Consider the following 15,406-nt stretch of genomic DNA (forward strand, 5'->3'; position numbering starts at 1 on the left):
ACCGGCGGGGAACGCCGTAACCGGGGCGACCCGCGCGGTGTTTACCGGGACGGGACCGGGACCGGGCCGGGACCCGGGAGAGGGGACAGGGACCCGAGAGAGGGGACAGGGACCCCGGGAGAGGGGACAGGGACCTGAGAGTGTGACAGGGACCCCCGGGACCCCCGGGAACGGGACCGGGACCGGACCGGGACCCCGGAGAGGGGACAGGGACCTGAGAATGTGACAGGGACCCTCGGGAATGTGACAGGGACCTGAGAGTGTGACAGGGACCCCCGGGAACGGGACCGGGACCGGGCCGGGACCCGAGAGTGTGACAGGGACCTGAGAGTGTGACAGGGACCCTCGGGAATGTGACAGGGACCCTGAGAATGTGACAAGGACCCCCGGGACCCCCGGGAACGGGACCGGGACCGGGCCGGGACCCCGGAGAGGGGACAGGGACACCGGGAGAGGGGACAGGGACCCGGGAGAGGGGACAGGGACCCCCGGGAACATGATAGGGACACCAGGACCGGACCGGGACCCCGGGAGAGGGGACAGGGACCTGAGAATGTGACAGGGACCCCCGGGAACGGGACCGGGACCGGACCGGGACCCGAGAGAGGGGACAGGGACCTGAGAATGTGACCGGGACCCTCGGGAACCCGGGAATGTGACAGGGACCGGACAGGGACCCCGGGAGAGGGGACAGGGACCCCGGGAATGTGACAGAGACCCCCGGAACCCCGAGAGAGGGGACAGGGACCCCCGGGAATGTGACCGGGACCCCGGGACCCCCGAGAACCCGGACAGGGACCCCGAGACCCCGAGAGGGGGGACAGGGACTCCGGCAATGTGACAGGGACCCTCTGGACCCCCGGGAACGGGACCGGGACCCCTGAACGGGGCGGGGATCCCCGAAAGAGGGGACCGGGACCCCGGGAATGTGACAGAGACCCTCGGGAATGTGACAGAGACCCCCGGGAACAGGACCGGGACCCCGAACGGAGCAGGGAACCCCCGAGAGCCCGGACAGAGACCCCGGGAATGTGACCGGGACCCCGGGACTCCGAGAGCGAGGACAGGGACCCCGAGAGCCCGGCCGGGACCACCGGGACCCCCGAGAACGGGACCGGGACCGGACCGGGACTCCGAGCGGGCCGGGGACCCCCGAGAATCCGGACAGGGACCCCGAGACCCCGAGAGGGGGGACAGGGACTCCGGCAATGTGACAGGGACCCCCGGGACCCCCGGGAACGGGACCGGGACCCCTGAACGGGGCGGGGATCCCCGAAAGAGGGGACAGGGACCCCGGGAATGTGACAGAGACCCTCGGGAATGTGACAGAGACCCCCGGGAACAGGACCGGGACCCCGAGCGGGGCGGGGACCCCGAGAACCCGAGAGGGGGGACAGGGACCCCCGGGAATGTGACAGGGACCCCCGGGACCCCCGAGAGCGGGGACAGGGACCCCGAGAGTCCGGCCGGGACCACCGGGACCCCCGAGAGCCGAGACAGAGATCCCGGGAACCCGAAAGCCGGGACAGGGACCCCCGGGATCCCGGGAACGGGGCTGGGAACTCCCGAGAGCCCGGCCGGGACCCCCGAAACCCTGAGAGCCTGACCGGGACCCTCGAGATCCCGAGAATCCGACCGGGACCCCCGGGAATGTGACAGGGACCCCCGGGAACCGGGCTGGGACCACCGGGACCCCGAGAACGGGGCCGGGACCACCGAGGATGGGGCTGGAACCACCGGGGACCCTCGGGAGCCAGACCGGGACCCCTGGGAACGGGACAGGGACCCCCGGGATGGTGACACCGGGAACGGGAGCCCGGGAAAGCCCAGCCGGGACCCCCGGGACACGCCGGGACCCCCGGGACACGCCGGGACCGCCGCCACCGGGGACACCGGCCGGGGACACCGGGGGCGGGGCGTGAACGACTGAATGAATGAATGAACCCAAGGGCGTGGGAACCGCCCCCCCCGCCGGTCCCCACGGTCCCGCCGTGACTCAGCGCCGGTTCCCGCCGGTGACATCAGCCCCCGGTGCCACACCGGGACCCTCGGGACCCCCCCGGGGGTCTCTGCGCTCCGGTACCGGGACCGCCCCCACCCCCGGAGCTCCTCGGGCCGGTGCTGGGGGGGGAAGCGGGGGTCGCTTTGCCCCGGTCCCGGGAACCGCCGGGGAGCTCAAGTTCGGTCCCGGGGGGAAGTTCCCATGGCTCCGGTACCGGGACCCCCCGTCCGGGGTCAGCTGCACCCCGGGACGGTGCTGGGGAGGGGTCCCGAGCGGTTACCGGGGATCCCGAGCAGTTCCCGGGGGTCCCGAGCGGTTCCCGGGGGTCCCGAGGCATTACGGGGGGTCCCGAGCGGTTACCGGGGATCCCGAGCGGTTCCCGGGGATCCTGAGGCATTACCGGGGGTCCCGAGGGGTTACCGAGGGTCCCGAGGGGATACCGGGGATGTCCCGAGCGGTTCCCGGGGGTCCCGAGGCATTACCAGGGGTCCCGGTGCATTACCGGGATGTCTGGAGGGGTTGCCGAGGGTCCCGGTGCATTACCGGGGGTCTCGAGGCATTACCGAGAGTCCTGAGCGGTTCCCGGGGGTCCCGAGGGATTCCCGGGGGTCCCGAGGAATTACCGGGGGTCTCGAGGGATTCCCGGGGGTCCCGGGGGTCCCAACGGGTGAAGCGCGGCGATCCCGGGGGAGATCCCGGCGGGGGTCGCGGGGGTCCCGGGAGGTCACCGGGGGAAGCCCCGGCGGGGGCGGGGGCGGTGTCGGGGATCCCGTGGGGGGGGGGGGTTCGGGGTTCCCGTGGTGTTACCGGTGGGGGGGGGTCCCGAGGGTCTGGGGGGGGGGTCCCGGGGGGTTCGCTGCCCCCGGAGCCGGCGGCCCGGACGGTTCGGGCCGTTTCTAGAACCGAGCGCGGTCCCGTTTCTATTAATACGCGCCCGGGCGGCGGCGGCGGCGGCGGCGGCGGCGGCGGCGGCGGAGGGAATCCCTGTGACGTCATTGCTAGGATACCAAACAAACACTCCAGACAAGCCCATATATGGCTAATTGCGTCACAGGAACTCCGGGGGGCGGGGACAGGGATCCCCCCCGCTCCCGGCCCGCCCCGGCCGCTTTTAACGGCGGCGGCGGCTCCGGGAGCCTCAAACGGCGACGGCGACCGCGGCCACGGCGCTCTCGGGGCTCGGGGGGGCTCGGGGGGGTCCCGGGGGTCCCGGAGCAGCGGCGGCGGCTGCCGTGACGTCAGCGCGGGGGGGCGGGGCCCCGCCGTATAAAGCGGCGGGGCTGCCGTGAGCAGTTCATTCATAAAACCGGAGACCGGGGGAGCGGCGGGAGCGTCACCGGGGGCTCGGAGCGGACGTGCCGGAGCCTGGAGAGGGGATTTTATTTTTTTACCGGAGCCTGCGGAACTTTGTGTCGGGGGAATCTCGGATTTACCGGGGCTTGGTGGCGAGGAACCGGACGCACCGGAGGGATTTGTACCGGCCAACTTTTGGAGCCCGGGAGGTTCGCGGCGGGACTTTGCACCGAGCGACCGGAGGCTGCCACGGATGGAGCGGGGGGCGTAGGGGCGCAGCGCGGATTCGGACCGGAGCTCGGCACGGATGGACCGGAGCTCGTAGCGCACAACCGGAGCTCGGAACCGGCACGGTACCGACCCGCCGAACCTCGCAGCGACGCACCGGAGCCTAGCCGGGATTTACCGGAGCTCACACCGCCACACCGCACGGACACACCGGCGGCTCTAACCCCGCACCGCCCAACCGGACCCTTCCCAGGACTGACCGCACCGAACCCCGGACTCCCACCCCCCGTCCCGCCGCTCCCGTGATGCCGGTGGCGGCGGCGTGACCCCCGCAGCCTTGTCGCGGCGGGGCGGCCCCCGCGCCCCCGGGGCCATGTTCCAGGGCTTCCCCGGGGACTACGACTCGGGCTCCCGCTGCAGCTCGTCGCCCTCGGCCGAGTCCCAGTACCTGTCGCCGCTCGACTCCTTCGGGAGCCCCGCGGCCGCCGGGGCCGCGCAGGTGAGCGGGGATGGGGACGGGGACGGGGACGGGGGGGGAACGGAGCGGGGGGCGTGCGCGCGGGGGGGGCGGGGCCGTGCGTAAGCGCGCGCGGTGACGCCGCCGGCGGTGACGCGGCACGCACGCAAAGCGCGCGGGTTATTTTTGGGGATGTCCCCGCCCCCCCTCCCCGCACGGGGCGCGCGGCGTTGCCAGGGGAGACGGGGGTGGGGGGGTGGGACACGCCCACAGGGGGCGGGGAGGCCACGCCCACGCGTGGGATTGGAGCGGCGTGGAGGCCACGCCCATTCTGTGTGATTAGACCACGCCCATCCCTGTGGATAAACCACGGCCCTCTCCGTGATTAAACCACGCCCTCTCCGAGCTTAAACCACGCCCCCGTGATTTAACCACACCCCTCTCTGGGCTGAAACCACGCCCCTCTTGAGATTAAACCACGCCCTTCTCTGCCATTTGGCCACGCCCCCCGCGCCGCGATCGCGGTGGCGACACCCCGGGAATTTTTGGGAGGGGGGTCCCCAAAGTGTCGCGGTGTCCCCTGGGGACCCGCGGTGTCCCCTCCCCCCCCTCATGGCAGGGAGGGGTCGCGGATTTTGGGGAGGGGTCCGGAATTTGGGGAGGGGTCCGGAGTTTGGGGACCCCTCCCCAAATCCAGCCCGGGATGGGGTGACAGGGACACGAGGGTGACACCGGCGGGCGACGATGACGATGGTGATGAGCTGGGGACATCTCCAGCGTCCCGGTGCCACCAGGTGGGGACAGCGCTGTCCCCAAGCCGAGCCACCACGCAGGTGGCACCGGTGACACTCGGGGGGGTGACAACGCCACCCGCGCCGCACCCCGGTGTCACCCGCACCTCCCGGTACCGGGCAGGGGGTGGCGAGGAAATGTCCCCTGCGGTGTCACCGCTGTCCCCAACCCCGGTACCGAGTTAGGGATGTCCCCAGTGGTGTCCCCAACCCCGGTACCGGGTGTTCGATGTCCCCAGCGATGTCCCCAACCCCGGTACCGGGTTAGGGATGTCCCCAGCGGTGTCCCCAATCCTGATACCGGGTGTGGGATGTCCCCAACAGTGTCCCCTGCGATGTCCCCAATCCTGATACCGGGTGTGGGATGTCCCCAGAGATGTCCCCAACCCCGGTACCGGGTGTGGGATGTCCCCAGCGATGTCCCCAACCCCGGTACCGCGTTAGGGATGTCCCCAGCGCTGTCCCCAACCTTGGTAACGGGTGCGAGCTGTCCCCCGCTCTGTCCCCGCGCTGTCCCCTCGCTGTCCCCACTGTCCTCACTGTCCCCCGCGCTGTCCCCTCGCTGTCCCCGCCGCCCCCAGCCTTGGTACCGGGTGTGGGATGTCTCCAACGATGTCCCCAACCCCGGTACCGGGTTAGCGCTGTCCCCTCGCCGTCCCCCCGCCGCCCCCTTCACCCGCAGCCCCTCTCACCGCCGTGTCCCCCCCCTCCCCAGGAGTGCGGTGGCCTTGGGGACATGCCCGGCTCCTTCGTGCCCACGGTGACGGCCATCACCACCAGCCAGGACCTGCAGTGGCTGGTGCAGCCCACGCTCATCTCCTCGGTGGCCCCGGGGGCTGCCATGGCTCAGCCGCCCCCCCTGGACCCCTACGACCTCCCCGGGCCCAGCTACTCCGCGCCCGGGCTCGGCGCCTTCGCGGGACCCCCGGCCCCGGCCCCGACCCCCGCCCGCGCCCCCCGAGCGCGGCCCCGGCGCAGCCGCGAGGAGACGGTGAGAGGGGACAGCGGGTGGCACTTTGGGGACATCGTGAAAGGGGGCGGGAGTGGCACTTGAGAGGGGACAGGGGTGGCACTTTGGGGACATCGTGAAAGGGGGCGGGAGTGGCACTTAGGGGACAGCGGGTGGTGGCACTTAGGGGATGTCGTGAGAGGGGGCAGGGGGTGGCACTTGAGAGAGGACAGGGGTGGCACTTAGGGGACAGCGGGTGGTGGTTTGGGGACAGCGGGTGGTGGCATTTAGGGGATGTCGTGAGTGGCAGGAGATTGAGGGACACCCAGGCGGTGGCACCTTGGGGACATCGTGAGAGGGGACAGAAAGGGTAGTGGCACTTTGGGGACAGCAGGTGGCACTTTGGAGGACAGCGGATGGTGGCACTTAGGGGATGTCGTGAGAGGGAACAGGGGGTGGTGGCACTTAGGGGACAGCGGGTGACAGCTTTGGGGACATCGTGAGAGAGGACAGAAGGGGTGGCACTTTGGGGACATCGTGAGAGGGGACGGGAGTGGCACTTGAGAGAGGACAGGGGTGGCACTTTGGGGACAGCGGGTGGCGCTTTGGGGATGTCGTGATAGCTGAGAGATTGAGGGACACCACAGGTGGTGGCACTTAGGGGACATCGTGAGAGAGGACAGAAGGGGTGGTGGCACCTAGGGGATGTTGTGAGAGAGGACACGGAGTGGTGGCACTTTGGGGACATCATGAGAGGGGACAGGGGGTGGTGGCACCTTGGGGACAGCAGGTGATGGCACTTAGGGGATGTCGTGAGTGACAGGAGATTGAGGGACACCCAGGTGGTGGCACTTTGGGGACATGGAGGGAAGTTAGGGACACCGTGAGAGGTGACAGACTGAGGGACACCCAGATGGTGGCACTTGGGGACATTGTGAGAGAGGACAGTGGGTGGCACTTAGAGGACAGCGGGTGACAGCTTTGGGGACATCGTGAGAGAGGACAGGGGGTGGTGGCACTTAGGGGATGTCATGAGAGAGGACAGGGGGTGGTGGCACCTAGGAGATGTCGTGAGAGCTGAGAGATTGAGGGACACCCCAGGTGGTGGCACCTTGGGGACACCACTCTTGGTGACAGACTGAGGGACACAGGGGGTGGTGGCACCTTGGGGACATTGTGAGAGAGGACAGAAGGGGTGGTGGCATCTAGGGGATGTCGTGAGTGACAGGAGATGGAGGGACACCCGGGTGGTGACACCTCAGGGACATCATTGAGTGGTGACAAACTGAGGGACGCCCAGGTGGTGGCACCTTGGGGACATTGTGAGAGAGGACAGAAGGGGTGGTGGCACTTAGGGGATGTCGTGAGAGCTGAGAGATGGAGGGACATCAGGTGGTGACACCTTGGGGACATCATGAGAGGTGACAGACTGAGGGACACCCAGGTGGTGGCACCTTGGGGACACCATGAGTGGTGACAAACTGAGGGAGACCGAGGTGGTGGCACTTAGGGGACATCGTGAGAGGGGACAGGGAGTGGTGGCACGTTTGGGACACTGTGAGTGGCAGAAGATTGAGGGACACCTCAGGTGGTGGCACTTTGGGGACATCGTGAGAGAGGACAGAAGGGGTGGTGACACTTAGGGGACATCGTGAGTGGCAGGAGATTGAGGGACACCCAGGTGATGGTACCTTGGGGACACAGTGAGAGGGGACAGAGGGACCCCACAGGTGGTGGCACCTTGGGGACGTCATGAGTGACAGCAGATTGAGGGACACCCAGGTAGTGACACTTCAGGGACGTCATGAGAGAGGACAGGGGGTGGTGGCACTTTGGGGACATCACTCTCAGTGACAAACTGAGGGACACCCAGGTGGTGACACTTCAGGGATGTTGTGAGAGAGGACAGGGGGTGGTGACACCTAGGTGACATCGTGAGAGGACAGAAGGGGTGGTGGCACTTAGGGGATGTCGTGAGTGACAGGAGATTGAGGGACACCCAGGTGGTGACACCTTGGGGACATCGTGAGAGAGGACAGGGGGTGTGGCACTTAGGGGACATCATGACAGAGGACAGGGGGTGGTGGCACTTAGGGGATGTCGTGACAGCTGAGAGATTGAGGGACACCACAGGTGGTGGCACCTTGGGGACATCATGAGAGAGGACAGAAGGGATGGCGGCACCTAGGGGATGTTGTGAGAGAGGACACGGAGTGGTGGCACTTTGGGGACATCATGAGAGGGGACAGAAGGGGTGGTGGCACTTAGGGGATGTCGTGAGAGCTGAGAGATTGAGGGACACGCAGGCGGTGGCACCTTGGGGACATCGTGAGAGAGGACAGGGGGTGGTGGCACTTAGGGGACAGAAGGGGTGGTGACACTTAGGTGATGTCGTGAGAGCTGAGAGATTGAGGGACACCCCAGGTGGTGGCACTTAGGGGACAGGGGTGGTACTTAGGGGACAGCAGGTGGTGGCACTTAGTGGATGTCATGACAGGTGATAGGGGGTGGTGGCACTTAGGGGACACCGTGAGTGACAGGAGATTGAGGGACACCGAGGTGGTGGCACCTTGGGGACACTATGAGAGGTGACAGAAGGAGTGGTGGCACTTAGGGGACAGCGAGTGACAGCTTTGGGGACATCGTGAGAGAGGACAGGGGGTGGTGGCACTTTGGGGATGTCGTGAGAGCTGAGAGATTGAGCGACACCCCAGGTGGTGGCACTTAGGGGACAGCGGGTGGTGGCACTTAGGGGATGTCGTGAGAGCTCAGAGATTGAGGGACACCCCAGGTGGTGGCACTTAGGGGACACCATGAGAGGTGACAGACTGAGGGACACGCAGGTGGTGGCACCTCGGGGACATCGTGAGAGAGGACAGAAGGGGTGGTGGCACTTTGGGGACACCGTCAGTGGCAGGAGATGGAGGGACACCCAGGTGGTGGCACTTTAGGGACACGGAGGGAAGTTAGGGACACCGTGAGAGGTGACAGACTGAGGGACACCCAGGTGGTGGCACCTTGGGGACATCATGAGTGACAGGAGATCGAGGGACACCCAGGTGGTGGCACCTTGGGGACACCGTGAGAGGTGACAAACTGAGGGACACCTAGGTGGTGGCACCTCGGGGACGTTGTGAGAGAGGACAGGGGGTGGTGGCACTTTGGGGACACCACACTCAGTGACAGACTGAGGGACACAGGGGGTGGTGGCACTTTGGGGACACCACTCTCGGTGACACCGCCCGTTCCTCGGAACGCGCCGGGATTTCGGGGTGCAGACAGCGGGGCTCTGGGGACAGGGGGGTGGCAGCAGGTGACAGCGGGTGGCAGGAGGTGACAGCGGGTGGCAGAGGGTGACAGGAGGTGACAGAGGTGACAGCAGGTGACAGTCCCGTCCCCGCAGCTGACCCCCGAGGAGGAGGAGAAGCGGCGCGTGCGGCGCGAGCGGAACAAGCTGGCGGCGGCCAAGTGTCGGAACCGGCGCCGGGAGCTCACGGACCGGCTGCAGGCGGTGAGCGCGGCGACACGCGACACGCGACACCGCGGGTGGCACTGTCCCCGAGGGACGGGCGGGGCCCTGGGGGGCGGCGGGGGGGGATGGGGACGGCGGTGACACCGTGGGAGTGTCCTCGGAGCTGGGGACAGCGGGGTCACCGTGGCACACAGAGGGTTGGGGACATCGGGTGGGGACAGCAGTGTCCCCACAGAGGTGGCAGTGTCCCCATGGCAGTGTCCTCAGGGCTGGGGACAGCTCGCAGAGGGTTGGGGACATCAGGTGGGGACAGGACTGTCCCCGTGGAGGTGGCAGTGTCCTCAGGGTTGGGGACAGGGCTGTCCCCATGGAGGTGGCAGTGTCCTCAGGGCTGGGGACAGCTCGCAGGGCATTGGGGACATCGGGTGGGGACACCGAGTTGGGGACAGCAGTGTCCCCATGGAGGTGGCAGTGTCCTCAGGGCTGGGGACAACGGTGTCACCGTGGCAGAGTCCTCGGAGTTGGGGACAGCTCGCAGGGGGTTGGGGACATCGGGTGGGGACAACGGTGTCCCCATGGAGGTGGCAGTGTCCTCAAAGCTGGGGACAGCTCGCAGGGGGTTGGGGACATTGGGTGGGGACACGGAGCTGGGGACAGCAGTGTCCCCATGGAGGTGGCAGTGTCCTCAGGTTTAAGGACAGCTCGCAGGGGGTTGGGGACATCGGGTGGGGACAGCGGTGTCCCCATGGCACACAGGGGGCTGGGGACATCGGGTGGGGACAGCAGTGTCCCCACAGAGGTGGCAGTGTCCTCGCAGGTGGGGACAGCTCGCAGAGGGTTGGGGACATCGGGTGGGGACAGGGCTGTCCCCATGGAGGTGGCAGTGTCCTCAGGGCTGGGGACAGCGGTGTCCCCTTGGAGGTGGCAGTGTCCTCGGAGTTGGGGACAGCTCGCAGGGGGTTGGGGACATCGGGTGGGGACACGGAGCTGGGGACAGCAGTGTCCCCATGGAGGTGGCAGTGTCCTCAGGGCTGGGGACAGTGGTGTCCCCATGGAGGTGGCAGTGTCCTCGGAGGTGGGGGACAGCTCGCAGAGGGTTGGGGACATCGGGTGGGGACAGGGCTGTCCCCCTGGAGGTGGCAGTGTCCTCAAAGCTGGGGACAGCTCGTAGAGGGTTGGGGACATCGGGTGGGGACAGCGGTGTCCCCATGGAGGTGGCAGTGTCCCCATGGCAGTGTCCTCAGGGCTGGGGACAGGGCTGTCCCCATGGAGGTGGCAGTGTCCCCATGGCAGTGTCCTCAGGGCTGGGGACAGGGCTGTCCCCATGGAGGTGGCAGTGTCCTCAAAGCTGGGGACAGCTTGCAGGGCGTTGGGGACATCGGGTGGGGACACGGAGCTGGGGACAGAGGTGTCCCCGTGGAGGTGGCAGTGTCCTCGGAATTGGGGACAGAGGTGTCCCCGTGGAGGTGGCAGTGTCCTCGGAGTTGGGAACAGCAGTGTCCCCATTGGCAGTGTCCCCGGGTTTGGGGACAGATGGACACCCAGAGATGTCCCCGGGTTTGGGGACAGACGGACACTCAGACATTCTAAGGACAATTTAAAGACACTTCAATGACATTTTAAGGACACTTCAAGGACAATTTAAGGACATTTTAAGGTCACTTTGGTGACACTTTAAGGACTTTTAAAAGTCATTTTAAGGACATTTTAAAGACATTTTAAAGACACTTTAATGACAATTTAAGGACACTTTAAGGCCACTTTAAGGACACTTAAAGTAATTTTAAAGACACTTTGGGGACACTTTAAGGACACTTTAAGGACATTTTAAGGACATTTTAGGGACATTTTAAGGACACTTTAAGTACATTTTAAGGACACTTTAAGGAAATCATAAGGAAATTTTAAGACATTTTAAACACATTTTAAAGACATTTTAAGGACAATTTAAGGACTTTTAAAAGACACTTTAAAGACATTTTAAAGACACTTTAAGGACACTTTAAGGACAATTTAAGGAAAATTTAATGACACTTTAAGGGTATTTTAAGGACATTTTAAAGACATTTTAACGACATTTTAAGGACAATTTAAAGACAATTTATTTAAGGACACTTTAAAGACATTTTAAAGACATTTTAAGGACATTTAAAAGACATTCTAAGGACACTTCGGGGACACTTTAAGGACATTTTAAACACATTTTAAAGACACTTTAAGGACACTTTAAGGACACTTTAAGGACATTTTAAGGACATTTTGCCGACAATTTAAGGACAATTTAAGGACACTTCGGGGACACTTTTAGGACACTTTAAAGTAATTTTAAGGACATTTTAAAGACATTTTAAGGTCAATTTAAGGACACATTGAGGACATTTTAAAGACATTTCAAGGACAATTTTAAGGACACTTGGGGGACACTTTAAGGACATTTTAAGGACAATTTAAGGACACTTTAAAGACATTTTAAGTACATTTTAAAGACATTCTAAGGACAATTTAAGGACACTTCAAGGACAATTTAAGGACACTTTAAGTACATTTTAAAGACATTTTAAGCACACTTTAAAGACAATTTAAGGACACTTTAAGGACACTTTAAGGACAATTTAAAGACATTTTAAAAGACATTTGAAAGACTTTCAGGACACTTTAAGGACAATTTAAGGACATTTTGACGACAATTTAAGGACACTTCAAGGACAATTTAAAGACATTTTAAGGACACCTTAAGGACACTTTAAGGAAAATTTAAAGACATTTTAAGGACAATTTAAGGACTTTTAAAAGACACTTTAAGGATATTCTAAGGACACTTTAAGGACATTTTAAACACATTTTAAAGACATTTTAAGGACAAACTAAGGACACTTCAAGGACAATTTAAGGACACTTTAAGTACATTTTAAAGACATTTTAAGGCCAATTTGAGGACACTCTGGGGACACCCCGGTGACCGCGCTGTCCCCGCAGGAGACGGACCAGCTGGAGGAGGAGAAGGCGGAGCTGGAGTCGGAGATCGCGGAGCTGCGCAAGGAGAAGGAGCGCCTGGAGTTCGTGCTGGTGGCGCACGCTCCCGCCTGCAAGGTCCCGTTCGAGGACGTGGCCGCCGGCCCGGCCGAGGTGAGCAGCCCGGGCAAGGCGGGGACCGTCGCCTTCCTGCCCCCGGCGCCGTTCCAGGGCCCGCAGGGTCCCTTCCCCGGCTGCTGCGCCCCCGCGGGACCCCCTAACGCGACCCCCGCGTTTGTGTTCACCCACCCAGAGGGAGCCACGTGTGGAGCCTCGCACCAGCGGAGCAGCAGCAGCGACCAGTCCTCGGACTCCTTGAATTCTCCCTCGCTCCTCGCGTTGTGAACGGGCAGCCCCCTCCCCAATCCCCGATCCGTCCCGGCCGACCCCTCCTCGAGCCGCGCATTGAGCCCCCACCCCCCCAAAAAAACCAAAAAACCCCAAAAATCCAAAAAACAAAACAAAAAAAAAATTCGGAAAAATGGGAAAATTCTGAAAATTCGGAAAAAATTTCGGAAAAAAATTCAGGCGCCTCCTCCCTGCCCCCGCCGCGCCTCGGGGTTGGGCTTTGCCCTCCTCGATTTATTATTTTATTTTTTTTTTGGGTGTTTTTCCCAGCTCTGATGTTTTTTTTTGGGGGGAGGTTGGGAGGGGTTTTTGGGGTTTTGGCGCTTGGAGGTGGCGGCCGTGATGAGGCTGTGCCCGGTCCTTGTCACCCGGTGGGGGCTCATCCAGGATCTGTGTCACTGTGGGGATGTCCCTGCTGTGTCCCCAATGTCCGGAGAAGGTTCTGGGCCACCTCAGAGGTGTCCCCCCCTCATTTCAGGGGGACTTCTGTCCCTCTGGGGATGTCCCTGCTGTGTCCCCAAAGCCCGAAGAAAGTTCTGGGCCACCCTAGAGGTGTCCCCGCCTCATTTCAGGGGGTTCTCCACCCCTCTGGGGACATCTCTACTGTGTCCCCACTGCCCGGAGAAGGGTCTGGGTCACCTCAGAGGTGTCCCCAACCCATTTCAGGGGGACCTCTGTCACTCTGAGGGTGTCCCTGTCCTGTTCCCAACGCCCGAGGAAAGTTCTGGGCCACCTCAGAGGTGTCCCCAACTCATTTCAAGGGGACCTGTGCCACTCTGGAGATGTCCCTGCTCTGTCCCCAATGTCCAGAGAAGGTTCTGGGTCACCTCAGAGGTGTCCCCAACTCATTTCAGGGGGTTCTCTGTCCCTCTGGGGACATCCCTGCCCTGTCCCCAATGCCCGAAGAAAGTTCTGGGCCACCCTAGAGGTGCCCCCACTCATTTCAGGGGGACCTTTGTCCTTCTGGGGACATCCCTGTCCTGTCCCCAATGCCCCAAGAAGCCTCTCGTGGTGTCCCTGTCACCTGTGAGGTGTCCCCCCCTCAATTCAAGGGGACCTCTGTCCCTCTGAGGATGTCCCTGCCCTGTCCCCAATGCCCGAGGAAAGTTCTGGGTCACCCTAGAGGTGTCCCCAGCTCATTTCAGGGGGACCTCTGTCCTTCTGAGGGTGTCCCTGTCCTGTCCCCACTGCCCCGAGAAGCCTCTCGTGGTGTCCCTGTCACCTCAGAGGTGTCCCCAACTCATTTCAGGGGGTCTCCGCCCCTCCGGGGGTGTCCCTGCGCCACCTCCGTCCCCCCGGGGAGGAGTTTTTGTCCCCTCCGTCCCCTCCGGAGGTCCCCGCGGGGCTTTGGCGCTGTCCTTGTCCCCTCGGTGCCACTCCCAGCACCTGGGGAAGGTGCCCGCGGTGTCCCTGTCACGTCGGAGGTGCCACCCCCCCGATCCGGGGGTGTCCCCGCCGCGTCTCCGTCCCTGTGGAGATGTCCCAGCCCGGTCCTGGTGGCACTCGCGACACCCGCGGTGTCCCCAGCGCCACCCCGTGCCCAACCCCGGTGTCCCCTGGAGGGTCCCGGTGCCATCTCCACCCCCTTTGGAGAAGCCACCACCGCGTCGCTGTCCCCTCCCGGAAGGTCCCCGTGTCATTTCTGCCCCTCTGGGGACACCCCGTGTCCCCCCCCCCCCATTTCGGAGGTGTCACTTTGTCACCTCCGCGTCCCCCCCTGGGCCTCCAGGTGACCGCTCCACGTCACCTCTGTCACCTGCGGGACCCCCCCAGGGTCACCCCCGCCCCCCAGGTGACCCCCCCAGGTGGGCTCCCGTCCTGCTCGCCCCTCCTGTCCCCTCCTGTCCCCTCCTGTCCCCTCCTGTCCCCGCCTGTCCCCTTCAGCTTCGCCGGCCTTGGCTCCCCCCCCCCACCCCGGTATATAAATCTATTTTTGTTGCGCGGGAGATGTTTAATTTTTTATTATTATTATAACGAGGATAATTATTGTCGCCCTGTGCCGTGTTCGTGCCTGTCCGGGGGTGGCCCCGGGCCCCCCGTCCGCGCTCGCCCCCTCCCCAAAACGTGGCCAATAAAGCAGCTTCCAGCGGCCCCGCGGCTCCCGTGGCGTTTTTTGGGGGGTTTGGGGACATTTGGAGGGGTGGGGACAGAGGGGAGGGGTCGCTCTGGGTGACCACCCAGCTGTCAATCAAAGGGGAAATGGGTGGGGCTGAAACCACGCCCCTTTCTCAGACCACGCCCCCTCCCCGCAGTTCCGGCGGTGACCGCGAGGGGGCGCGCGGGGCCAGGAATTGGGGGGGGGGGCGAGAAATTGAGGGGGGGGGCGACCAGTTTGGGGGGTCCTTTCCCAGTTTGGGGGGTCCTGCCCCAGTTTGGGGGGTCCTGTCCCAGTTTGGGGGGTCCTGCCCCAGTTTGGGGAGTTCCTTTCCCAGTTTGGGGGTCCTGTCCCAGTTTGGGGGGTCCTGTCCCAGTTTGGGGGGGTCCTGTCCCAGTTTGGGGGGTCCTGTCCCAGTTTGGGGGGGTCCTGTCCCAGTTTGGGGGGTCCTTTCCCAGTTTGAGGAGTCCTGTCCCAGTTTGGGGAGTCCTGTCCCAGTTAGGGGGGGTTCAGTCCCAGTTTGGGGGCTCCTGTCCCAGTTTGGGGAGTTCCTTTCCCAGTTTGGGGGATCCTGTCCCAGTTTGGGGGGTCCTTTCCCAGTTTGGGGAGTTCCTTTCCCAGTTTGGGGGGGTCCTGTCCCAGTTTGGGGGGTCCTGTCCCAGTTTGGGGGGTCCTGTCCCAGTTTGGGGGGGCCCGACCAGTTCGAGTCAGGGTCTCCCCAGTTTGGACTGGGATCTCCCCAGTTCAGGCCGGTCTCTC

The 15,406-nt window shown here is 63.6% G+C and overlaps 1 protein-coding gene across 2 annotated transcripts; it reads left to right on the forward strand.

Moving 5' to 3' along the window:
- The first annotated feature begins 3,878 nt into the window (after positions 1–3,878).
- Positions 3,879–14,633, forward strand: FOSB (FosB proto-oncogene, AP-1 transcription factor subunit). 2 transcript variants are annotated; one of them, XM_033086639.1, is made up of 5 exons: positions 3,879–4,022; positions 5,487–5,762; positions 9,124–9,231; positions 12,169–12,318; positions 12,458–14,633. In XM_033086639.1, exons 1-5 carry the CDS (start codon positions 3,897–3,899, stop codon positions 12,521–12,523), a joined length of 726 nt encoding a protein of 241 aa, XP_032942530.1. In that variant the 5' UTR covers positions 3,879–3,896; the 3' UTR covers positions 12,524–14,633. The 2 variants fall into 2 exon arrangements, with proteins under 2 accessions (XP_032942530.1, XP_032942529.1); XM_033086638.1 differs by having other exon boundaries at positions 12,169–14,633.
- Positions 14,634–15,406: the final 773 nt, after the last annotated feature.

Source organism: Catharus ustulatus, unplaced genomic scaffold (assembly GCF_009819885.2).
Source record: "Catharus ustulatus isolate bCatUst1 unplaced genomic scaffold, bCatUst1.pri.v2 scaffold_100_arrow_ctg1, whole genome shotgun sequence".
Classification (NCBI taxonomy): domain Eukaryota; kingdom Metazoa; phylum Chordata; class Aves; order Passeriformes; family Turdidae; genus Catharus; species Catharus ustulatus.

Excerpts from the sequence above, each read along its gene's own strand:
- FOSB (XM_033086638.1), top strand. The coding sequence starts at position 3,897 with ATGTTCCAGGGCTTCCCCGGGGACTACGACTCGGGCTCCCGCTGCAGC. Across the intron at positions 4,023-5,486 it reads CGGCCGCCGGGGCCGCGCAG|GAGTGCGGTGGCCTTGGGGA; the intron begins GTGAGCGGGGAT and ends CCCCCTCCCCAG. Across the intron at positions 5,763-9,123 it reads GGCGCAGCCGCGAGGAGACG|CTGACCCCCGAGGAGGAGGA; the intron begins GTGAGAGGGGAC and ends CCGTCCCCGCAG.